The following is a 25,487-nucleotide window of genomic DNA, read 5'->3' as shown; positions in this document are numbered from 1 at the left end:
AATATCCAGAAATGCGGGAGTCGTCTGTGTTTTAAAGCCACAATGCTCCGCGGCTGTTTCGTAGAGATTGTTCCTGTAGGCTCCGTGGGATTACTTCCAAGGCGGGGAAATGGTCAGCTGCAGCTTTTCCCATCACTGTATTGCATTGACGCGAAAAGCTGCCATGCCTGTAAGTTCTCCCCTTATGCAAGCCTTAAAATTGCAGGCGCACTTTTTGGAGATGCTGGCAAGGACAAATTGAGCTGTAAAAGCTGAGCTGTATAAATCAAAAAGGAGTGCAGAGGGGGATATCTATAGCTGCTGACCGGGCGGGGGAGGGAGGGAAGGGGGAGAATGACTTTTTCTTTGTTTAACCATTTTTAAAAACCAGGAACAAAAGAGGGCTGGTAATACCTAGGACTTTGTTGGAAACAGGAAGCTACTGCTGCTGTCCACGCCTGGGGACGTTTCGTTTACAGAGATTGTTTTACTATATCCGCCTCCCCCACCCCATCTGCAAGGGCCCTGAACCCTGATTCTTTCCCCCCTTCACTTGACCTTCATATTGAGAAAAGCATTCCCTGTATAGGCTGGAGGGCAGAATACACAGGCTCAACACCGCTTGGATAACATGCGCAATGACCAAAGGCAGGTCTTGGACACTCCACACAAATCTGTGTATAAGTGACTGTTATTTTATTTATTTATTTATTTATTTATTTATTTAGATCTTCTGGTTGTTCCCAGCCCTAGCGGTTGCTGGCAGGGGCTCATGGGAATTGTAGTCCATGGACATCTGGAGGACCACAGGTTGACTACCCCTGAACTAAGGTGTAGAGTCCCATCGTGAAGGAAGCTATACTTTTCCTTGTTTCCCTACCCTGGTAGTCTAGTAAAATACTTTTAAAATACTTTGTGATATTGCCTTGTCTGGTCTTATCATTTTTATATTAACTCTGCTATTTCTATTGCAACTTTTATACATGATGCGTCCAACACAGACACACTGCTCTCTTCATAGGTTGACTCAGCGAACGTGGCCCTCCCGCCAGCTCCCACTCAAGCTGCACTCTGACTAAGTTTGTCCCGACGGGCAGGAAGGTCCTGAATATTCTCCCTCCCTTTAGCCTACATCATTCCTGTTCCCCATACCACCTTATACAGGGCCAAATTAGACTGGGGCTAAGTGATTGTAGAGCCTATTGTGGCGCAGAATGGTAAGGCAGCAGGCATGCAGTCTGAAGCTCTGCCCATGAGGCTGGTAGTTTGATTCCAGCAGCCGGCTCATGGTTGACTCAGCCTTCCATCCTTCCAAGGTCGGTAAAATGAGTACCCAGCTTGCTGGGGGATAAACGGTAATGACTGGGGAAGGCACTGGCAAATCACCCCGTGTTGAGTCTGCCATGAAAATGCTAGAGGGCGTCACCCCAAGGGTCAGACATGACCTGGTGCCTGCACAGGGGATACCTTTACCTTTACTTAAGTGATTGTAAGCCATGACTGGGGCTAGGGTTGCCAGCCTCCAGGTGGTGTCTGGACTGGAGATCTCCTGACATTACAACTTATTCCAGCTTTCACCTGGAGAAAACAGAAGCATTTAAAGATGACCTCTATGGCATTATACTCTGCTGAGTTGCCTTCCCTCCCTAAACCTTGCTTTTCCCAAGCTTTGCTCCCCAAATCTCCAGGTATTCCCAACCCAGAATTGCAACCTAGCTGGGGCAGAAGTAATAATGTTTTATCTTGCACAGGTCTCATGGCCAGTCTGAACTCCCGTGATGAATCCTATGAAATCCTAACCCTCCTCAAAAGGGTTGTTTACTTACTTGGCATCTATTTCTATTGTCTGTTTTTCCTGCTGCTTCTCTGTCTGCCCATAGTTAATTCTGGTTCCCTCAAAAAAACCTTCTCCTTCATTGCAGACACACACCTACCGTCCCTAAAAGCCCTGTACTGAATTTAAGAGCCTCTTTCTTGTACCAGAAGTGCAGGTGGCTTCATGGCAGAAAGGAAACCAAAGACGTTTGGCCAGAAACTATGAAAAGGGGAACTGAAAGGGTGGGGTTAGCTGCAGAGGACCGTCTTCCTTGCAGTTCAGCACAGCTCTTGCACCGAGTCTCCTGCTGCCATCGCCAGCCGTTCAAACATCCAGGAGCTAGCAATCCATGCACTGATTGTTCCCAGTCCACATGCATCTGGGAAGTCGTCGCCTGTGAAGGAAGCCAACCGCAGGGCCTGTGTGGGGAGAAGGAGTGACATCCGCATAACCAGTGAGTCTTCTGTTTTAGGCCAGCCGAAGATAAACAGGGCCCTAAAGGGAGAAAAATCTGTTGGTTGTGGGAATGAGGGTGACGGTGATAAAAGTGGAAGTTTTGCAGGTGTGTTCTGAACTTGACTGGTGATTCTAAACATTGAGTTCTTGAGTGTGAGAGGGCTAATAGGAGCTCTGTCAGAGAAATTCAGATTTATTGCATGCCTGGCTGGCTGCCATTTCAACTTCTACCCTCGAAATCCAGTGGCTCTGACTATGCACCCAACTGCATCTGAGTCATGTTTCTTTAACATCTTATATATGTGCACAGTAGGGTTGCCAACTCAGCAGTCTGAAATTCCTGGAGATTTGGAGGTAGAATCTGAGGAGGGCAGGGTTTGGGGAAGGGAGGGTAGCAGGTCATAGGTCTACCCACTAAAATAGCCGTTTCCTCCAGGGGAATCGCTCTCTGTAGTCTAGAGATCAGTTGTAATTTTGGGAGATCTCCAGGTCCCACTTAGAAATTAGCAACACTAGTGTACAGATACAGAGATTAACTATTTTTATAGAACATTTCAGTAATGATACTGAACTTGATATCATGTAGAACAAACCACATTTATTAGGCTGAACTTACAAGAACTTGCAAAAGAAAATGAGGATGAACAAGTCAAGAATTGCATTCGCTGGCAGGGGGCTCCTGGGAATTGTTGTCCATGGACATCTGGAGGGCCGCAGTTTGACTACCCCTGGACTCTAGCCAATATGATAGAAATGTTGGCAATGTTATGATTCCATCTTTCACATGTGGTGGCTGTGCGAAGGTGTTAAAAAATTCTGGATAAAGATACGTGAGATGCTGGGGAAATTGTTTAAAGTCAAGTTTTCCTTACACCCTAAATTTATGCTGCTGAGTGCTGTCCCTCCCTATTTGCCAAAAAATGCTAGAGAATTTTTTCTGTTATGTAACCGCTGTTGCCAAGCACAATGCTAGAGTCCATTTTGGTTGCTTCATTGATCATTAAAATAGAAATAAGACACATTTTGATGTGTGATTCAATATTTTATGAATGTGTATTGTATAAATATTATTCTGAATATGGATTTTGATAGCCTGGGAACAGGTTCTCTCTTTTTTCTGTAGGCTTGAAGTAGTAGCAGGATGGAAACTAGAATTGCCTGGTGTGAATATATGGTTAGACAAGATGTGACTAACTCGGTAAACAGAAGGCCATTGGAGGAATTTAACGATCACTGGAACTTAAAAATAGAATTTGTTGATAAATAGAAGCTGATTCTCCACTTGCTATATTACAGTGTGATGATGTAATAGATGTGGGCATTTGTAACAGAGGAAGATGTAGGGAGAAACAGTCAATGTATTCTCAAAATGTCCTTCCCTTTTCTGTATTCTATCAATACTCAGAAATTTAAAATCCACAATAAAATTATGTTAAAATATAAAATTAAATATGTAACAGTTGCAGGGTGTAAAACAGTACTTAATGTTCCCACTTCCAAACAATAACTGACAATTAATGAACTATGTTGAAAGCAGAAGGAGAGAAGAAAATTTAAAAGGACAGCAGCTCTGGGAAACTGCAGTAGCCCCCTGACACTGCAATTTTGTCTTAAGGCTTTTAAAAAATGACCACAAAGCAGATCTTTACGAAAGATAAGAGAACAAGACAGAAAAAACTGGTTTCCTAGCAATATCATCCGGATTCTTCATTAAACTGGATGGATGAATGAATGGATAAATGGATGAATGGATGAATGATGAGGATTCTAAATAACTGATGTGGAAGCACCCCAATTGATTCCATGTAAGTATAATATTTTTGAGCAGGGCACACATTTTTGCAATCTGAAAATCAAATTTGTAGCCCTTTAAGTCTTGTTTTATTGGCAGCAACACTCCAGTGAATGCTCCACGGAAGAGGAGGTGGTGGAGGAAATCATGTCGAATGTTATCTTGGAGGGCATCTTTCTGAAACGCTCTCAGCAGAAGAAGAAGACTTCCCCTCAGAACTTCAAGAAGCGCCTTTTCCTGCTGACAGAGAGCAAACTCTCCTACTACGAGTATGACTTTGAGCGCGGGGTGAGTCAGTCCCGGAGGAAAGAGAACAAAATGAAGGGCCTAGCAATAATCAGGTATAAACCACATTCATGAGAGTCCAAAGCCTTGGTAGGGAATCCCCTGGAGACTGCTCAGAGGGATATTAAGGAAGGGAACTGTGAACTGGAAGAGGTCCCCATGGTCTGTTTAGCCCAAAAATACACAACCGTGACCCCCCCTCCACCAGATAAACAGCCTACCAGCCATGTATAGTAGACCATCAGGAACTAAATATTCTAGCTTGTGTACCCACAAACTGTTAAAAGAAGGAGGCACCAGGTATCTGCTTTGGTTTGTTGGGTCATAGGCTAGACAGGCCTGGTACAACCCAAGTCCCTTGTCCTAGGATGGGGCATAAGAAGGAATCAAGTGCTTAGGAACGGTTGCAGGACATGTGTCTGTTGTCCAGATCAGGAAAAACAAGTAGGGTTATTCCTTCTTATCTGCAGCAAGGCTTCTGTGCCATTAATGACTACATGGCAAGGAAGAATTAATAGCCTGTGTTTTTGCCACTATTGTGTCTCTGTGTTGGAGAAGCTTCAACTGCAAGGGGAAAACATGGTGACCACCTTGGGTAGATGGCCAAATCCAGGATCTTTCAATGAAATTATTGAGCTCATACTTACAATTACAACCACATAAATCATGCAAAACCTGGAAGTGGCAAATGCCAGTTCAGTAGTGGTTGAGGTTGGACCTTTAGTCAAGGACGTTGGAGGTCCTGCTGTTTCTAAAGGATCTGCATGTGCAGAAGGCAGCTGCAGGGTAGATGTGAAGGTAGATTTGTCTCAAGATAGGTCATTTAAACCCTGTTCAACTTGCCCAGTTTGTCTATTAATGCAGTAGAGCAGGGGTATTCAAATTGCGGCCCTCCAGATGTCCGTGGACTACAATTCCCAGGAGCCCCTGCCAGCATTTGCTGGCAGGGGCTCCTGGGAATTGTAGTCCATGGACATCTGGAGGGCCGCAGTTTGACTACCCCTGCAGTAGAGGATGTGTTCTCTGTACCTGGATTGCTCATGACCATAATAATATATTTTTATATTTTTATAACCCAACCTTCCCAGTTGGCTCAGGGTGAGAAACAACAGAAAATAATCAATCTACATGGATAAAACACTAATTATATATTTTATAGGTTTAAATATATTATCAAAATATGCTGTTAAAACCACCTCCTTAAAAACCTTACCAAAAGAAAAGCAGGGGAAGGTTAATTTCTATTGGGCCGATTGATGCTTTGTGAATGGAGCACTGATGTTTTTATTTATTTATTTATTTAGATTTTAATACCGCCCTTCCATACGGCTCTGGGCAGTTTACATAGAACCAGTTTTGTGAGCAGGGAGGCCAGATCTTCCTCAGTGTTGATCTGCTGGGCTCAGCCAAAGGCTAGTGGAATGGCTCTGTATTGCAGGCCCTCCAGAACTGTTGAAGGCCCCAGAGAGCCCTGATTTTATCAGGGAGAACATTCCACTAGGCTGGGGCCAGGACTGAAAAGGCCCTGGCTCTGAAAAGGCGTTGGCTCAAGGCTAGAGGATCTAAAGTTTTCCTTCTCCTTCCTACAGCGACGAGGAAGTAAGAAGGGGTCAGTGGACATTGAAAAAATCACCTGCGTGGAAACCGTGATTCCAGAGAACAATCCTCCCCCAGAACGGCGGGTCCCAGTGAGACATTTTGTGCATCTTTATTACGGACAGCTGTGCCAGACAGTCCTGCTTAAATTCAAATGGGTAGCCGTGTTGGTCTGAAGTAGCACAATAAAATCAGAATCCAGGAGCACCTTTAAGACCAACAAAGATTTACTCAGGGCGTGAGCTTTTAAGTGCAAGCACTCTTCTATGCTTGCACTCGAAAGCTCACGCCCTGAATAAATCTTTGTTGGTCTTAAAGGTGCTACTGAGTCCTGCTTAAATAGAAGCATCCTGTTCTTCAGGCCATTCCTTACTGCAGAATTAACCAATTACCTCTGGGGAAGAACAGCAGTCTTGTGGCACAAAACATCTCTTTCCCTATGGGTGTTTTGCTCTCCTCTGGTTCTCTAACTGAAGCAATTTTTTGGGGGGAGTATTGACAGCATACTGTCATCCAGTCATTCACCTGTCAATTTCCATGGATCCTCCTGATTTGCCCTGATCTTTCCTGGACTTGCTTTTCACTGGTTGCTCCAAACATTTTGTCATTAAAACAGATTTACTCACCATGAGGATGGAAAATTATAGAGTTCCATAACTCCCTTCCCATCAATATTGAACATCTGCCACTGTTTGTCCCATCTGGGAAATGTAGACGTTCACAGAAGCTTCCCCAGTATGGTAAATTTCCCCAGTGGAGCTGTTCCAGAGTGGGAGAAGAGCACTGTGGGAGGAGGTTTAAGACCCATCTCCTCACAGTTCTGACCCACGTTGGGTCCCTGCAGTTTTGGATCTCCCAGTGTACGTCTGTTTCAAAAGGCAGTCCTATAAATCAGGGGTAGTCAACCTGTGGTCTTCCAGATGTTCATGGACTACAATTCCCATGAGCCCCTGCAAGCAAATGCTGGCAGGGTCTCATGGGAATTGTAGTCCATGAACATCTGGAGGACCACAGGTTGACTACCCCTGCTATAAATAACATCATTTAGAACTAGGCCCATAGAGTTAACCCCACTCAAAATTTATCTGGAAACCATGGACTTCTTTTTTTGCGTGTGTCTTTAATTTCTTTAAAGACACAAACAGTGTCTTTAATTTCCACCATGTTAAAATATCCAAGGGAACAATTACTTTACAAATAAGTAAGGGGGTCAGATTTGTTCTCCCATTCAATAGAGTAATCTTTGGTCTTATACATATTTCTTGGACTCTGACCAAGTTAAGGCAGCTTCATGGTAGCAATAGATAACTGAGCTAGTCATGGATAGACAGCGAATAACAAATTCGTTTTTGTCTACAAGGATAGTAACTGTTGTGAGTTTTTTCTTTTTTTCTTTTTAGAATGTCAGGTATGGAAGGGGGAAGGTAGGGGGAGGTTCATGATTTTTCACCTTCTTTGACTTCTGCTCCACAATCTGGAGGGATTCTAGGTGCGTTCCTTCTTGGGAAAGAATTTAGATTCTCCACATTCTTCTAGTTATGGGAACCATAATCCAGCGTACTAACCCTTCCGTCTCTCTTGCACACAGCAAAAAGGAGAGGATTTAAATGAGACAGAACAGATCTCCATCATAGAGCGGTTCCCCTACCCTTTCCAGGTGAGCCATTTGCACTGTCAACGCTCCTGTTACTGAGTCCTTCAGGGCAAAAAGACAGTGTCATTCTTTGGTTGGAGCCCTAAATATCTCCCTGAATCCACTCCTTGAAACCCCCACCTCACCTTACTCTATGGTAATGACCGTTCTGTTTATATTAAAACACTTTCCTATAAGGAACTGATTAAGCATATCCTGAGAAAGCCTGCCCCAGCTCCCTAATATATTTTCTGCTCAACAAAGCACACCTAGGAGGCTGTCTGGAATTTCCTTGTTGTTTGGACCAAAAACGTGGGCCTGGATCATTTTGTAGTCAATTGGCTTGCAAACTGAATGATCTGAAGCCGTCATCCACTTATCTTAGGGCCAAAATACACAGTACAGATTTTGGCAAGCTGGGTCGAGGTTTCCCTGCAATCATACATAAGCTGCATAAGGGGAAGAATTTTAAAATTCCCTGGGTCAAGTTTGACTCAGGAGGATGGTAAGGGGGAGGAGAGGTACCTGTCATCCCCTCCCCTCACACAGACACAGTGTCATCTTGATCCAAACTGGACCCAGTGGCTTTTAAAAATTCCCTACAGCCATTGTTCCCTAGACTCAACACTAAAATTCATAAGATGTAATATGGCCCTTATCTGATATGGTTCCAAGAGACATTTCCTGCCATTGCATCAAGTTGTGCTTATTGTTTAAGGATAATTGACCTTCCGAGTCATGACTACCCTCTTTTCTGAAACACACACATTAAAAAAAATTAATTGTATCCATTTCCACCATTCACATTTCAGAAATCAGAGTGTGATTAAAGAAGAAGGCTGTTTTTTTGTGATGGGAAGGACAAAAAAAGGGGAGAAAAACCAAGCCTGATGTTGCAAAGGCAATAGTCTAAGTACAATGTAAGAGAAGAATCCTTTCCCTTATCTGTCTGCCTCTTAGGTGTTGTATGATGAAGGACCCCTCTATGTCTTTTCGCCAACGGAGGATTTACGAACCCGCTGGATTCACCAGCTGAAGAAGGGTGAGTTCTAATGAGACATTATGCCCCTCACTGCTGTCTGGATCCATGTAATCACATGTCTGTTGTGAGATCTGTGCTACAAACATAATCACAGACAAGTGTGGGAAATGATTCAAATTCGGTGCTGTATAAAATGCTACCCTTTGCCTCACTCTCTGCAGCAATCCGCTACAACAGCAACCTGGTGCAGAAGTACCACCCTTGCTTCTGGACCGATGGCCTGTACCTCTGCTGCTCCCAGACAGCCAAACTGGCCTTGGGCTGCAAAATTGTGGAGAACCGGAGTGGAAGTAAGAGACTGCCTTGGGGTGTTTCTGCAACTGTCCCTATTCTCTGGGCTTCTTTCGTATTTGTCTCTGGAATATGATAGCAAATTTGCTCCTGGCTGTCCTCCTTAATGGTGGTGATCATCTAAAACCAACAGCCACCTAATGATTTATATTGAGAGCAGTTAATTCATAGTAAATAAGAATTATATTATCACTGGTACCAAAGCCCATTTTAAAAATGGGCTTTGAAAGGGGTGGCAGGCAGGAGCATGTGAGAGGATGGCCGCGGCTCCTTGTGGCCCACAAAGTGGGCTAAAGGGAGTGGGAAGACACCCCCTGCTGGCAGCGACAGGGCTTTGCGGCCCACGGGGAGGCTCCAAACTCTCCTCCCCCCGGCTCCCTGCCATCAGGAGCGTACCTGTGGGCCGCAAAGCCCTGTCGCTGCCTCTCTCCTTGTGGGCGACAATGGAGGCCACAGCCACAAGCCTCCTAGCAGGCAGGGAGGGAAGGTGGAAGCTGGAGGGGGAGGGCCAATCAGGGTGGACCTGGACAGACAGGGCCCCGGACAGTCTCCTCCCAGGAGGCTGTTTCCCAAATATAAGGGAACGAAATAGTGTTAAGGATTGTTATTATTTATTTGTTTATCTTCTTAGTCCTTGTCTCCATTTTATCTTCACAATAACCCTCTAAGCTAGGGCTGATTCTATACTTACTTAGTTTATTCTATTGTCTATCTTGCTGAATTCAGATTGTTTTGAACCTGGGTCTTCCTCATTGCTTTCCCCCAACTTGAAATAGAAAGTGTTCTGCACTTCATTGGGGATGCTGAGAGGGGGGAGGGCAGAGGAAGTCCAGCTGGCATGTTTTATTTCTCCTCTTTTGACTGCCAGGGGAGAAGCCTAGTGCAGTACGAGGCTGCTCGTCTTTCTTTCCTTAACAAGTGAGGCAAGGGTGGGGTGGAGAGCCGAGCCAGACAGCAGCACCAGCAGCCTCTCAGAGAACGAGGCAAATCCCTGCTGATTCTGGAGCACAGTCACTTTAAAACAGATTCCAGAGGGAAAGAGAGAGAGAAAAAAATCTTGGGAGGAAAGTTTTGCAACCAGGAAGTCTTTGAACTGGCGCCCAGCCAATCATGGACAGACTGCTTCTCTACCTCAGTGGCTGGATCAATTCTGCCAAGTTATCTCTGCTCTTGGATATCATGGGGGAAAGAGAGGGTCACAATAGCTCAGTCATTCATTCATGTTGCAGTTCGAAAATTTAAAGCTCCCAAAATCAAAATGGAAGTCGAATTCAGCGTAGACGGCAGGAATTTATTCGGACTGGGGGTGGATAAAAAGCCCTGTGCAGACTCCACTTAGATTAGGCTGAGACTCTTTGACTGGCCTGAGGTCACCTGTAGATTTTCCACAGCAGAGTGGGGATTTGAACCTGGGTCTCGCTTATCACATGGCTCTCAATTGTTATTTTTCCTCTGGTGTGTGCTGTATTCTGTGACAGTCGTGCACAAATATGCACAAAAGAAGCTGAAAGCGTTTTAACATCTCTTATAAATGCACCAGAGTCAGCATGCTCTGTTTTCTGTTACTGAAGGTTTCAGAAATGTCCGTTCTCACCACAAAGCAGAGAAGCCTCTACCACCCACTCCAGAGGAGGAACAGGTATGCCTTGCAGGTTCTGGCAAATCTCTTGCCATTGATCTGATTGGGAGGGGGAAGCCACAGAGGGAGGAAGCCCCCAATCTCTGCTGTTCTCTTGTATCTTCCCCAAGATAATGAACAAGCCATTGCCCCCTGAGGCGACCGCCAGCCCCTCGCCCAAGATGAAAAAGGTTGTGGCGCTCTATGACTACACCCCAATGAACGAACAGGATTTGCAACTGCAGAAGGGAGAACAGTACGTTATATTGGAAGAGAGCAACGACTTGTGGTGGAGAGCCCAGAACCAGAACGGGTAAGAGCCCAGTGCAGTGGATCCCTGTTGAGCTGCTTGGTTTATCCATTGGTTTTCCACACTCAGCTGCAAGGCAAACGGAAACCGTGAGGATCCAAGCAGCTCTTAATGTAGCGCTATAGGCCCAGGCCAGCCAGACCTTGGAAGCTAACAGGTGAAGACCCACTAGCCATAATACAAGCAAATGAAATGCTTTTCAAGCTGGCGATGGCAAAGGAACAGTTTATTCCACCATAAACAATTCCACAAACTTCCAAAACATCAAAACAAACTCTTAGGTTTTTTGGTTTTGGTATCTTTGTCAGTGATGTAAGATACTCTTTAAGCTTTAATAACAGGTCCTCTTTAAATGAATTCCTGTCATATATCAGTAGGGTATCCTATGGTGATATGTATGTGGTTAAATCTCCAAGTGCTTCTACAGTATCCACTATACAGAAGTCTACAAATATTAGCATCACCAAGTGTAAATGCTCTTTAGGAGTGACTTTGTGATACTGCCTTGTCTGGTCTTATCTGACTGAGCAGTGCTATCAGGGCTCTCTCAGCCTCACCCACCTCACAGGGTGTCTGTTGTGGGGAGAGGAAGGGAAGGTGATTGTAAGCCCCTTTGAGACTCCTTCGGGTAGAGAAAAACGGCATATAAGAATCAACTCTTCTTCTTCTTCTTCTTGATGACTAACAAAATTTGGTGGCAGGGGATGAGCTTTGATGAGTCACTGCTCACTTCAGATTCTTCATTGGGCAGTGAGTCCTGAAAGCCTCCTCCCCACCACAATTTTTTAAGTCTTTAAATTGCTATTGGACTCTTGTGCTTTTCTACTGCAACAGACAAACTGCGGCCCTCCAGGTGTCCATGGACTACAATTCCCATGAGCCCCTGCCAGCGAACGCTGGAGGGCCATCTGGAGGGCCATGGACATCTGGAGGGCCACAGTTTGACTACCCCTGATCTACATCCTAAACAGACTACAGTTCCCAGGATTCTTTGCGATAATCCATGCTAGTTTAATATTGATATGCAGTGTAGATGTGCCATGTCCTTGTTTACCGTCTGTCTGTCGGTCTTGTCTTTCTTCCTGGGTCTCCCCCTGTTCCTTGGAGAGTGGCTCATTGGTCTTTTCTTTCCACTTGGCAGGGAAAACGGCTATATTCCTACCAATTATGTCACTGAAGCAAAAGATTCCCTGGAGATGTTTGAGTGAGTCTTCTCAAAATGCACATTATAAGGGAGACATGGGATTAGCAATCATGTGTTTGTTTGTTCTTTCTGAGACCTGGAGGAGCAGAGGTCGTATTATCACTGGTGCCTATTGCTTTCCTCATTTGCTAGTTCTTATCTCCAAATATGCCCCTGCTCAGGCCGTTTTAAATGGCCTTTTCCCATTCAACCAGGTTATTAAGCCAGAATCCCAATAGGATTTAGAGGTGGGAGGCATGATTTGGGGAGGGACTCTGCAGGGGAGAATTGGTGGATTTTGGAAAGATTAAACATCCTTCCCTTTTTCCCATTCATTCTCTTCTATAGACACTCAGTCGCTATATTTGCATTTTCATGACAAATGCTTGGGAGCAAGGGTCTCAAGCCTAATTCCTTGGGACCAAATTTGCAAAGAAAGTCCACTGCTCTCAATTCCCTTCTTAGAGTTGCTAACCTCCAGGTAGGGTCTGGCGTTATCCAGGCACTACAATGGATCTCCAGCTATAGCGATCAGTTCCCCTGGAGAAAACAGCAGCTTCTATGGCAGGGGTGGACAAACTGTGGTTCTCCAGATGTCCATGGATTACATGAGCCCCTGACAGGGACATGCTGGCAATGGCTCGTGGTAATTATAGTCCATGGCCATCTGGAGAGACACAGTTTGGCCATTCTAGGTGAAATTCCTCCCCAGCCTCCACAGGCAGCACTCCCAAATCTCCAGGAATTTCCAGGACCAGAGTTGGGAAATCCTGCTATCTGTGTGAGAATCCTTCTATCTGTGGGATATCTCAGGGCTTCAACCTCCCGATGAAGCCCTGAGATATCCCAGAATTAGAGCTGGTCTCCAGACAAAAAAGCAGTTCTAGAGAAATGGCTGCTCTGGGGTATAGTTGATGACATGCCCCAATGAAGTCCTGCTCCTCCCCAAACCCATCCTTCCCGGGGCCCCACCCCCAAATCTCCAGGTATTTCTCAACCCATAGTCGGCACTTCTACCTGCACTATAGGTAGGTCTCTTAGTAAGGTGGGCCCGCTTCCCTTTCCATGTTTTGCCCCAGTTGGGAACATGTTTCCTGCCCTTCTTATTTGGGTTATACATGTGGCTTCATTTAAACTTTCCATCCCAGCCTTGTGATTTGCAGCAGTTTCCTCTCCCCAGCCTCTTTCTTCAGGATTTCTCCTTGACACGCTTGATGTCCCGTTTCAGGTGGTATTTGAAAAGCATAACCCGAAGGCAGGCAGAGAAGCTATTGAAGCAGGAGGTGAGTGTATAATTTCTCATGTCCATTCATACCTTCATTGCTGTTTTTTTCCCTGAATGAAGATTGTTTCAAAAATAGATGCATGTTGGAATTTAAGCTTCATCATTGAGGGAAGCAGTGGTAGAGCATCCACTTTGAATACAGGAGGTCCCAACTGCAATCCTTAGCAGGTCCAGTTAAGAGGATGTGAAAGATCTTTTCCTGAGACCCTGGAGAGGTGTCACCCATCATAGTAGACAGAACTGACCTTGATAAACCAGTGGGCAGGAAACTCCATGTGTAACAGGGCCTTTCTTCTCAGGGTCAGATTTCTTCCACTTGAGCCCTCTGCTCCTTGCTTGTAAAATTGCTGGGCATAATCTTGCAAGAAGTTCTCCAACACAAGCCCCACTCACAACAACAATCATACACAACATAAATGCCTTGCCTTATGATGCTTGCCTAAAACAATTTTAAGAAGGATAGGCAGGACTTTTGAGATAATTTTTAGGAAGCTTTAGAACACGCTTGAGGGCCCTGGAAGGGTTTCCCAAATGGGTGGGAGTTAATTAATTGTTAATATATATTTTAAAATTTGTTAAACATTTATCAGGTGATATTACCATATATGGTCATGTCAACTCACCCATCCCTCCCAAAATGGCCAATGGTGGGCGGGAAGGGGGCGGGAAGGGGGCGGGGCTCTTGGTGGGCATGTCCACAGCTCTGCTTCCCAACCATATTCTGCACCATCTTGCCACTTCTGGGGTTTCTCGAAGTCTGAGGAATGTTTCAGGGGTTTCTCAATGGTAATTTGAGAAAGGCTCTTTTGGAGTGTGAAATGGGAGGGAAGATGACATGTTATAGCCGGTCTCATCAGACCTTAATAACTGATGAGGGTTGGTACTTGGAAGAGGAACTACCAAGGGAGACTCTGCAGAGGAAGGCCAGGGCAGACCCCCTCTGCTTCTCACTTGCCTGCAGAACTCCTTACTGGGGTCCTCATAAGTCATCTGTGAGTTGACAGCACTTTACACACATGCAGCGTGTGTAATATCAGTGGGGGTGTTTAGTGGTTGGTATATACACTGGGATTATTTGGATAGGTCCTGTATTATTTGTGACCTTTGGATACTGTTTTATATGAAATCATTTTGGAGCTGTAAGCATGAATAAATAGGTTGCCAGCTGGCCTGGGGGAAAAGTAACCTGCCCCTTTAAGAGAGGCTTAATGGGATATTTGCTGGGTGTGCTATAAAAAGCTTCTGCTGCCCTCTTTCACTCATTAAGGGACAGGACATTTTCCTCCGGGCAATATGAATAAATTGCAAAAAAAAAACAACAAATGGCCTGAGGAAAGAATTTGGTTTGCTAGTTTTTTAGACGGTGAATCTCTAATTTTAGAAAGATGCAATAGGACACCCCAAATTATTTTTGTCAAAGTCTTAGGAAGGACTCATATGTACCATTGAGGCTTGGAAGCACATTCCTTGCACAGATCCTGGCAGCAGGGTGAATCTCATCTAGCTAGACTTGGTAATGAACACTCTGCAGTTTTTCTTGGCCTCTTATGACTTGTTATTCTAGCTAGTTCAGTACTGTGCAGATTCTCTCCAGCAGATTCTCAGGCAAAGAAAGATCTTTCACTATTCCTGATCCCCGAGTTCCTGTAATTGGGAATGTGAAGGAGTGAACCTAGCAAGACTGTCTTCATGCAAAGCACAACATTCTGAGCCGTGAACCCCACCGCATATCTTCCAAACAGGAATTTGGGATGGCTGGTACATGGGAAGCTCACCTCTCGTTTCCCCACAAATACACTTCCTGCTTTTCTATTCAAGGGCAAAGATGGAGGCTTCATTGTCCGGGATTCCACTAGGAAGACAGGAAAATACACTGTCTCTGTTTTTGCCAAGTCAGCAGGGTAAGTGTGGCATGTTGAGGCGGAAATGGCTGAGACCCCACAGCACACTAGTCCTCAGTAAAGGCCAGTTTGCAGAGTAGCTTAGGACCCTAGAACAGTTTTGAGAGCAAATTACATAGATGTTATAGCTTCTGTTCTGGCTTTCTGTAGTCATATTACCCTTCCTATCTACAGGTTATAGCTTCAATTTTTTTTTGTGAGCTGGAAACTACTATCCTATAAAAATTAAGTTATTATTATTATTATTCATGTATTAGTTTCTCTACCTAAATTCTAGTTATCCCAATTACTGAGCAGCTGGTGATATCTGACTCTTGATTCATCCTTGCCCTCAAACTACTGGGCTAGTCTTCTTTTGAGCCCCTCTCCAGTAAGAACCTAAGGAAAGGCATGCTGAGTCAGACCAGTGATCCGTGTAGTTCAGTTTCCTTCCCCCCACAAATGCCTATAATGGGTACAAAGAGTCCAGAGCCTCTTCCATAGACATTCCCAGCAACTTGGCATTCAAACCTCTGAATGTTGAGGTCTCAGGGAGATACCATTGTCTAATAACCACAGATGGCCCTGCTCTTTTTGAACTTCTCTACACTCTGTAAGTTCTTCTGGAAGCTTGTGGCCATTGCTACATCCTGTGACAAGCAAATCATTCAGTTGGGCCACCTAAATCTGGACAGCCATCTTGAGACCGGCCCACTTTACTCAGGTGTGACAACTGCCCAAGATAGTTGGTCTGATGCCATCTCCTCACACGGCCCCTGCACATGGAATGGCAGTTCTTTATGCAGAAGGCCTGTCATAACCCCGCAGGGCACTTTGACCTTCTCCAGTACTCTCTTCTATCACCAGTCTTTGATTCACTGGACAGGGAACCGCAGGGGACGATCCGCCATTATGTCGTGTGCTCCACGCCCCAGAACCAGTATTTTCTGGCAGAGAAACATCTCTTCAGCACCATTCCAGAGCTCATTAACTACCATCAACACAACTCCGCTGGTGAGGGGTTCAGAGGCAAAGGTCACAGCGGAACGCTGTGATGAAAAGAGGGAGGGGGGAACGCCATGGTTGAATGCTGTGATGAAAAGGGGGAGGGGGAAAGTATGTGCCAGAAGCTGGCAAAGCCCAAGGTGCTATTGACAGCATGTTGGGGTAGGGATGCCTTAAATCAATATCATGGGGATAAATGCTGATTGACATGAAAAGGCTTAGTCCATGCCAGGGGTAGTCAAACTACGGCCCTCCAGATGTCCATGGACTACAATTCCCAGGAGCCCCTGCCAGCATTCGCTGGCAGGGACTCCTGGGAATTTTAGTCCATGGACATCTGGAGGGCCGCAGTCTGACTACCCCTGGTCCATGCCATTCAACTACAAGTAGGGAACTGGTGTAGGAAAGTGAGAAATGTGGCTGACTAGATCGCTGCTAACCAAAATGCGATCAGGGATGGCTTGAATCCAAAACCTTTGTGCGGGGAGTTTAAAAAAAATACTCAGCAGATTCAAATGATAAAGCTTTTCCTGGGCTGTGGGGTTTCAAGCTGCAGGAGAAGGCATTTGACTGAGATCTCAGGGTCCCTCCCTGCCCTTTACAATCAGTGACAGTTTTAAAAATTGCAGCCTACAGCACGTAAAAAAGTATGTTAAGTTATGCACATCATCAGCGTATGTTGTTCAAACTAGTCACAGATTTGAGTTTCTTAGCACTGAATTTTACATTGATGCTTGGGATATATAACAAGCTCAGTACATGACTGATTTGCGTCAGTTTGGAGTATCAAAGGCACCCCTGTAAATGTAGCTTTGTTTGCTTTGATGCACAACAGGGCTTATTTCCAGACTGAAGTATCCTGTTTCATCCAAAGAAAAGACAGCTCCTTCCACGGGACTTGGATATGGTAATAGCAGAGAAATTCCTTCCTTTTGGGTAGATCTCCTGCTTTTCCTTCCCCGCAGTCAAAGTCGGGCATTGACAACTTGACAAGTTGCTCCCGGGAACAGTGCTTGCCCCAGAAAAGGGGAAGCTGTGAGGATTTCCTAGATCAGGGGTGGTCAACCTGTGGTCCTCCAGATGTCCATGGACTACAATTCCCATGAGCCCCTGCCAGCGTTTGCTGGCAGGGGCTCATGGGAAGTGTAGTCCATGGACATCTGGAGGACCACAGGTTGACTACCCCTGCCCTAGATTGCTGTGCTGTTCCCCTGTGGTTTCCCTGCCCCCCAACGGTGTGCCTGTGTTGGTTGCAGGTGCATGGGAGATTGATCCAAAGGACCTGACCTTCCTGAAGGAACTGGGGGTGGGCCAGTTTGGAGTAGTGAAGCATGGGAAGTGGAAAGGCCAGTATGATGTGGCCGTCAAGATGATCAAGGAAGGCTGCATGTCAGAGGACGCATTCATCGAAGAGGCCAAAGTCATGATGTGAGTGGTGCCTGATTCTTTTTGTTGCAGTAGACTGGTTATATTTCCATAAATGTTTGACCAAGTTCAGCTCTAATCTGCTCCCTGCCTTGTCTTTGCCAGCATACCAACAGACTGCATGTTTTTTCAGCCCTTGGATCAAAAAGACTGCATATCCCTGCCTTCCAGGGTTCCTTCTTTTAGAGGGAGCTGAAAGGCCAGCAAGTTCTACCCCTTTCCGTTGCCCAGAAGCAGGATCAGCCATTGGAAACATCTCAAATCCAACTATTAAATCCAGAGCAATCATTCCAAATATTTCTCAGGAAGATCCTGACCTTTGCTAGCCTTGAACAGATGCATAGCTGTGTTAGTGTGTCTGTTGCAATAGAAAAGCGTAAGAGTCCAGCAAATCCAAATTTGTGGCAGGAGAGGAGGTTTTGTAATTTAGTCTGATTTCTGTTAGCCTTGTCTGTTTAGATCTCGATTCAGTCCTGACACCCCTTGCTAGGCAGATAAGTTTATCAGTGCTTGCTTGTAAAGATGGGCCAGAATGGAGAAGAACTGCGTGGGAAGAACTGGGTGTCCTGATATAGCAGTATGGCTAAGATCTCAGATTCAAATCTTGCCTCTGCCTGAACTTCATTAGGTAGCCCTAGGCAGCCTGCACTCTGCTTACCTGAAATGAGTCACCCTGCTTACCTGAAATAATATGAGGAGAACCACATGGGGGAATTCCAGGGTCTTCATAAGGGTTACAACAAGTTTATCCACATGGAGCTTTTTGAACCCCTTAAAAACACTATGTAAATACAAAGTAGTATGGATTTCTTCAGTTACACGGCTTATAAGCCATGACTTGCAAAAAGTAGTAGTAGAAGAAGAAGAGTTGGTTCTTATATGCTGCATTTCTCTACCAGAGAAGTCTCAAGGCAGCTTACAATCACCTTCCCTTCCTCTCCCCACAACAGACACCCTGTGAGGTGGGTGAGGCTGAGAGAGCCCTGATATCACTGCTCGGTCAGAGCAGTTTTATCAGCGCCGTGGCGAGCCCAAGGTCACCCAGCTGGTTGCATGTGGGGGAGTGCAGAATCGAACCCGGCTCACCAGATTAGAAGTCCGCACTCCTAACCACTACACCAAACTGACTTTGAAGAAAGACAGAGGTGGTTTAGTCCAAGTTCACATCAGATTTTGGTTTGGAGTCTTTTTCTTGTTCATCTTAGTTTATTCCTGAATTTTAAAACCTCTCTTTTCCTATGAATTCAAAACTTTCGTCTTGAGAGCTTCTTTTTACTGTACCCTGCATAATAATACAGTTTGTACATCGAGGCAAACAGAGGCCCCTGTTTGGGAGGGCCAGTATTTGATGCCTACAGCTTCTTCACCTTTGACAATGTACAAGTCTCCTTTGTCCCCTTCAGGAATCTTTCTCACGAGAAGCTAGTGCAGCTGTTTGGGGTCTGCACCAAGAAACGGCCCATCATGATTGTCACGGAGTACTTGGCCTTAGGCTGCCTCTTGGCCTACCTGAGGGACACTCGCCGATCTTTCCAAAGCACTGAACTTCTAGAAATGTGCAAGGATGTCTGTGAAGCCATGGAGTACCTGGAATCCAAGCAGTTCCTGCACAGAGACCTGGTAAAGCCCTTGCTTTCTGTCACGCAGTATATCTATATTGATACTCTGGCTTGATATGTCTTTAGAATATCTTTAAATATACCTTTTTTAAACAATTATCCAGCCTCAGTGTGTTCATTGGCTCTCTGCAGTAGGTAGAGCCCACTGACGTTTGGGGGGGACCCCCCCCCGACCCTTACAAGCTCCAAACTTGCAAATGCTGGCAGGGGCTCATGGGAATTGTAGTCCATGGATGTCTGGAGGGCCACAGTTTGACCAGCACTGATTTTTCGGAATATAGTCATAATAAAGAAAAATCCATAGGAGCACATGCAGAATGCCTTTGTCACTGAGTCCTTAGAGCAGGGGTAGTCAAACTGCGGCCCTCCAGATGTCCATGGACTACAATTCCCATGAGCCCCTGCTGGCAGGGGCTCATGGGAATTGTAGTCCATGGACATCTGGAGGGCCACAGTTTGACTACCCCTGCTTTAGAGTCTGTCTCCCAAACACTTGCCTACCAACTCCTAGGTAAATTTTCTTGATCTAAAGTGGGTTCCTGAAAACAGGACACCCATTGGGTCTTAGGCACAACAACATTAAAAACTGGCATTCAGACAAGGAATTCAGTTCACCTGCCAGTATTCCAGGTGATGGTGATGGTGATGGAAATGGGCAGGATGCCTAAACGGCTGTTTCCGAGCTCGGACGAGATTGGGAGTGGTTAGGATGCTGTGGCCGTATGCAAGTGGATGTTTCTAAATGGGACATGAGCAAGGCCGTTGATTTACCGTAGAAGTGGAAAGGAAGCTGCCAGTTGCCTGAATCACTGAGTTTCTTTTCTCTTGTGTGGAACTGGAGGTGGTGGAGACAGACAGGCCTGTGAGGCTGATCCCCTGAAAGCGTCTCCTTAATATTTTCTTCTTCTGTCAACAGGCTGCTCGCAACTGTTTGGTGCATAGACAGGGTACAATTAAAGTCTCTGATTTTGGCCTCTCCAGGTATGTATGCACATTTGTGGAGGGGACTGGGTTATTTACTAATGTAATTCTAAACAGACATATAACCTCCTAAGCTTGTTTATTTACTTCAGTGGACCCAGAAGGGTGTTAAGGATTGCATTGGAACACCCTGCCCCCACTGCTTTGCCTTTTTCTACTTTCCCCAGGTTCACTTCATTCCTCTCCATCATTTTACACATCCCGCAAGTTGCGGCCTGGGACGTTTCTCACTGCGGGGGGCGGGGGGGAGCCGCGGCCCGGTGGTTGGGGGACCACCATTCTAGAAGATAGAGACCTAGCAATTTCAGCAGCTGTAGCTGGATACCTATGCAAAGCCCTTTACCATTACCAAACTGGATAGCTCTTGTTTATCCATTTTATCTAATTTTAGTTCCTTATTAACATGCTATATTATTCTGATCACTGTTACTCCTTTTACAGATTATGCTATTAAAGGTTTATTGATTGATTGGTTTAACTTACATGACTTAAATGGCACTTGAGAAGTTTTCATATTACAAATTAATAAAAATGTTTTATTCAATATATTCTGCAAAATACTTTATTCAGGGAAAAGTTCAGATGATACCAATAGTGAAATCCCTCAGTATAGTTAACTGAAGTAAAATCAGTATATGCAGTACATCAGTACATTTAGTTCTTATATTTCTGGCTAATGAGTTTCTTAAACTATTTGCAGTTACTTAAAATGTTTAATGGGGAAGGCACTGGCAAACCACCCCGTATTGAGTCTGCCATGAAAACACTAGAGGGCGTCACCCCAAGGGTCAGACATGACCCAGTGCTTGCACAGGGGATACCTTTACCTTTACCTTAAAATATTTAAGCTGAGAGGCTTTTGTTCCAGTGTTTTCCCCAAACACTGCAGCACACTTTCTTTGAGTATTCTCTGACTCTTGGTTTCCAGAAGGCTGGTGCATTCTTTCTAGTACCCAGATCAGGGATCTCTGTATTCTTCAGCACTAACTCACTGTTTGACTCGGTAGGGAAATTCTCCTATCACTAGATCTATCCCTTCTTTTGTGTGAATGGCAGTCTTTGCCTACTTCCCAAACATCCCTGCCAACTTTCCCCCAGTTCTCCAATTTGTGTTAAACTGCTGTCAGGGCTGAATTCTGAAACTGTCAGTACCAAGGCTGGAATCAGCCTTTTTCTGCTCAGCTGATGCTAACCAATCAGATCACTTGGAGCAGCCTGGGTTTCGTGAGCGTCTGAGCTGGGGCTTGCTTGACAGAATGCATCGCCATGTAAAGAAAACTCCCTTTACAGATAAATGTCAGTGAGAAGGATTCCAAAGTCGGTTTTTGATGTGCTAATTTTCTATGTGCTAGGAAGCTTTTTTCTTATGGAGTTGAATTTCATCATGAGAGCCCTTACCTGCAAACCAGTACTGTTCAGGCTTTATCACTTCACAGAATTAGGCCCAAGTGACCAAGTGCATCTTAAATCTGTCTACAGATACGTCTTGGATGATGACTACATTAGCTCCATGGGGTCCAAATTCCCAGTTCGCTGGTCCCCTCCAGAGGTTCTTCTGTACAGCAAATTCAGCAGCAAATCGGATGTTTGGGCTTTCGGTGAGACTCCTGTCCCTCCCCCCCCCTTGCAGGTCAAATGGTGATCTCAGGATGTCACTCAGGTTAAAAAGTTTGAATTGAAACCTTACAATTTACTTTTTTTTTTTTAAAGGCTGGTAGTTGTTCTATTTTATTTCCCCTTGAATATATGATGATGATCCTGGTGAATGGTTCTGACTCTGATGTTTTAGATTAATGTGTCCTGTTGGTTTAACAATAAAATCAGAAGTATGGCCATGTTCACTTTCTGCAGGCCTGTAGTTCACGCACAGAATGTGCCTACCTCATAGGATTGTTGTGAAGATAAAATTGAGAATAATGTAAGCCACTTTGGGTGCTCCACTGAGGAGAAAGGTGGGGGTATAGATGAAATAAACAAATAAGCATGGGCACAATCCAGACCAGGAAGAACCTGCTCCGATAATAAAATATATATTTTTCCATGCCGCATTACACTGCTTCTCTCTGATTTCACAGGTGTTCTAATGTGGGAAGTTTATTCTTTGGGGAAGATGCCCTATGAGAGATTTACCAACAGTGAGACGACAGATCATGTGACTAAAGGATTACGTCTCTATCGCCCCCAACTGGCTTCTGAGAGAGTCTACAGTATCATGTACAGCTGCTGGCATGAGGTAAGGCACCCAATACCATCTCAGTCTTCAGACTGACTAAACTGACTGTTCTGTATCTCTAGATTAAGCTTAGTGATGGTCCTGAGAATATCAGAAGCATAGTATGCAATGAGAGCTATTAGGCTCAACACATTCTTGAAGCATGCAGATCATTAGCACTGTGGAACAGAAGGGAGAGGAGGACCCTATCTGCATCTGGATGGGAAGCTATTCAGAGCCCCTTCTGTGCCTTCTAAAGGGAGACCAGAATGCCAGGGTACTTCTGCACATTGAAAATAATAGCGGAATGGCATAACGCTAAAAAATGACGTGCCTCCAGCCATTCCTCACCTCCTGGCTCTCTTGCTTTCCTCTGCTGCCTTCTCGCGCTTCTTGCACTCCGCATGCTTGATTGAAATGGCAGAAGAGAGCAACGCGGCTTACCCGTGATTCTCCTCCGCCTGTCAATCAAACCAGGCAGCCAATCACCTTGTTTTAAAGGGCCCGCAATGGCAGCTAATTCTTTTTAAAGTAAAACTTCTCCATTGAAATGCCTATGCATCTAATCATAGATGCATAGTACTTTTTATAATGCCACCCCTTATGGAATCATAAGCCTTGAATCTTTTTTTTGGGGTGGGGCGGCTTTAGAGAGAAGGGAGGGCGAGAATTGGAGGCAGAGATAGTGCTTCTTTGGCTCCACACTTTTCCTTAGTGTGTGGCTTGCTGGTTGCTCTCCTCCAGCTGTGTGTGCCTTTCGAACAGGTAAAACAATGATAGTTTGAGGGGTTGTAACATCTCAGAGCCCTGCAATGACATCACAGTGGATTAACCAATCGAAACATGACAGGCAAAAAGGCCAAGGAATGTGTGACAATTAGGGGAGATTGTTAGACACTGCCTTATACAGAGGCAGCCAAACTGGTCCATCTAGCCCCAAACTGTCTATCTTAGTTGGCAACAGTTCTTTGGAATAGTAAGCAGAAGGGTTTCCCAGTCCTGCTGCCACTTCTCATCCTCTAATTACAGACCCTGGGGATGGAACCTGAGCCTTTATACATGCAAAGCCTGTAACCTATTACTGAGTTATAACCTCTTCTGCAAAAATTCATTTGCATTTGAAATGCATCAGCAGAGTGCCAGCATGGGGTATTGGACTCCCACTCAGCCAAAAAACCTCACTATCAACCTAGCCTACTTCATATGGTTGTTGTTCTTTATAGGGAAAAATGCAGGTATAAGGTGCCAGGTTAAAATCTGGGCACCTCCGCCAATATGAATCTGATCCAGTCTGCAGCAGTCCGTTTCAGTACATTCTGCTTATCGAACACTGACCTTAACATGAGAGCTGCCCAGATTCAATTCTTGCCTCTGTTGTAAACTTGCTAGGTCACCTTAGGCAAGTCCATCTTTCAGTCTCAGCACCCCATCAAGAATAAGGGGTTAAAATATATATTTAGCCTACCTTAAAGGTCGTTTTAGGGATAACAGCAAGATAATTTTTGTGAAAAACTTTAGATAATTGAAAGTTGTATGAAAATGCTGCTGTTATTATCAATGGGCTTGTTCAGCATTTAAATGCTTTTTTTTTTTTTTTGCATTCTTTTCCCAGAAAGCTGAGGAACGTCCCACCTTCCAAGTCCTCCTGGGAAACATTTTGGATTTAGCAAATGAAGACCCCTGAACACCTGCAATGTCCGCATGAGTGTGTTACTATTCATTTGGACCTGTCTGTGTTGAATTCCCATACAGACACTGAATGGATGTATCTGTGGGAACACATTGTATTCCCCACCCGAAAGGCAGAATCTAACCAGACCCATCAAACAATACAGATGCCATTTCTGTCTTTGTGTAATAATTGGATTTTTTTTGTAAAGTCACCAAATGCTAGCAGACAGAGGAGTTACAACAACATGGGTTGGTTAATAACCCTCCTTGGTGGAAGGAAATTCCTTTCAATCCGGAGTCCAGGATCTCTTCCTACAATCTCTAATGTCATGGTGGATAGAGATACCTTCTCAAGGAGCAAATTATCTGAAATCTGCTTTGCAATGTGGGAATAACAATGCAAAGAAAATTGAAAAGAGCAAGAATCCACTAACACCGTAAAGACTAACAACATTTGTGACAGAATATGAACGTTCATGAGTCACTTCCTGCTTCAGAGAGATGAAAGATGGCTCATAAAAAGGAATGATATCTGACTGGCCTAATTACCTTTTCTGAGTCACCTTTGCAAGAATCTAAGGCAGTGCCCTGACTGACAACATAGCTGCATTTCATCTGACTTATGTACTTGTACTTATTTTTCACTTTATCTGCCATTCACACGTACTTTATCTTACTCAAACTGCAGGTTTCTGCTGAAACATTCATATTTCTCCCAGTATATCTGAATAAAATTAGATTCAGTAACCTAGAAAAAAAAAGTGTCTGAAATGAGGAAGCCATTGGTGGCATTGTGAATCTAGGTTTTCAGTTAATAAAATGGATGTGTTTTAGTTTGCGGTTAAAAATTACTACAAGAAACCATAGGATAGGAGGTGAGATGGGAAAATGAAAGGGCACAAAGCCAGTCATACCTTAAATGGCAAAGTTTGCATTGCTATTAAAATGGTGTGAGTATTTTGGGTGAAAGAATGCAGAAGTGAAGCAATGAGCAGGAAGGAAGATTGGCGTGTTATAGAGAATGTGCTGTGAACTCTATGCTCAGTAGCAGATGATATGAACTGCAACACATACATGCTTGTTGAGAAACATCTAATGCCTGCTAAACACCAGCCCAGGCTGGATTCTTTGTGGCAGGTGTGGGCTAGGCAAGCTTATTCTATCAGCTTTTTAAAAAAGCCTTGGAAATTCACTTATTTTGCAAATGCTTCCCAAACTAGGTGTTGGCATGGAAGAAACTTTGAATGTATGTTAAGTCATGTGAGGCTACTTCCAACTTATAGCAACCCCATTAGTTAATAAACATGCAATTGCCTTGCTCAGGTCTTCCAAACTGAATGCCATAGTTTCCTTTACTGAGTCATAGAATCATAGAAACATAGGTGGAAGGGACCTCATGGGTCATCTA

At 44.7% G+C, this 25,487-nt stretch overlaps 1 protein-coding gene across 3 annotated transcripts; it reads left to right on the top strand.

Moving 5' to 3' along the window:
* The first annotated feature begins 4 nt into the window (after nucleotides 1–4).
* BTK (Bruton tyrosine kinase) lies at nucleotides 5–25,404 on the top strand. 3 transcript variants are annotated; one of them, XM_077308303.1, is made up of 21 exons: nucleotides 5–169; nucleotides 708–2,249; nucleotides 3,867–4,056; nucleotides 4,143–4,331; nucleotides 5,918–6,016; nucleotides 7,513–7,581; nucleotides 8,518–8,599; nucleotides 8,761–8,889; nucleotides 10,462–10,529; nucleotides 10,640–10,821; nucleotides 11,960–12,022; nucleotides 13,230–13,284; nucleotides 15,105–15,187; nucleotides 16,053–16,180; nucleotides 17,007–17,078; nucleotides 17,428–17,599; nucleotides 19,000–19,216; nucleotides 20,132–20,196; nucleotides 21,676–21,794; nucleotides 22,272–22,429; nucleotides 24,021–25,404. In XM_077308303.1, exons 4-21 carry the CDS (start codon nucleotides 4,191–4,193, stop codon nucleotides 24,090–24,092), a joined length of 1,974 nt encoding a protein of 657 aa, XP_077164418.1. In that variant the 5' UTR covers nucleotides 5–169; nucleotides 708–2,249; nucleotides 3,867–4,056; nucleotides 4,143–4,190; the 3' UTR covers nucleotides 24,093–25,404. The 3 variants fall into 3 exon arrangements, with proteins under 3 accessions (XP_077164418.1, XP_077164416.1, XP_077164417.1); XM_077308301.1 differs by lacking the exon at nucleotides 3,867–4,056; XM_077308302.1 differs by lacking the exon at nucleotides 3,867–4,056 and having other exon boundaries at nucleotides 708–3,546.
* The last annotated feature ends 83 nt before the right edge of the window (nucleotides 25,405–25,487 follow it).

This window comes from Paroedura picta, chromosome 13 (assembly GCF_049243985.1).
Source record: "Paroedura picta isolate Pp20150507F chromosome 13, Ppicta_v3.0, whole genome shotgun sequence".
NCBI lineage: Eukaryota > Metazoa > Chordata > Lepidosauria > Squamata > Gekkonidae > Paroedura > Paroedura picta.
This window is presented reverse-complemented; position numbering and strand designations above follow the sequence as displayed.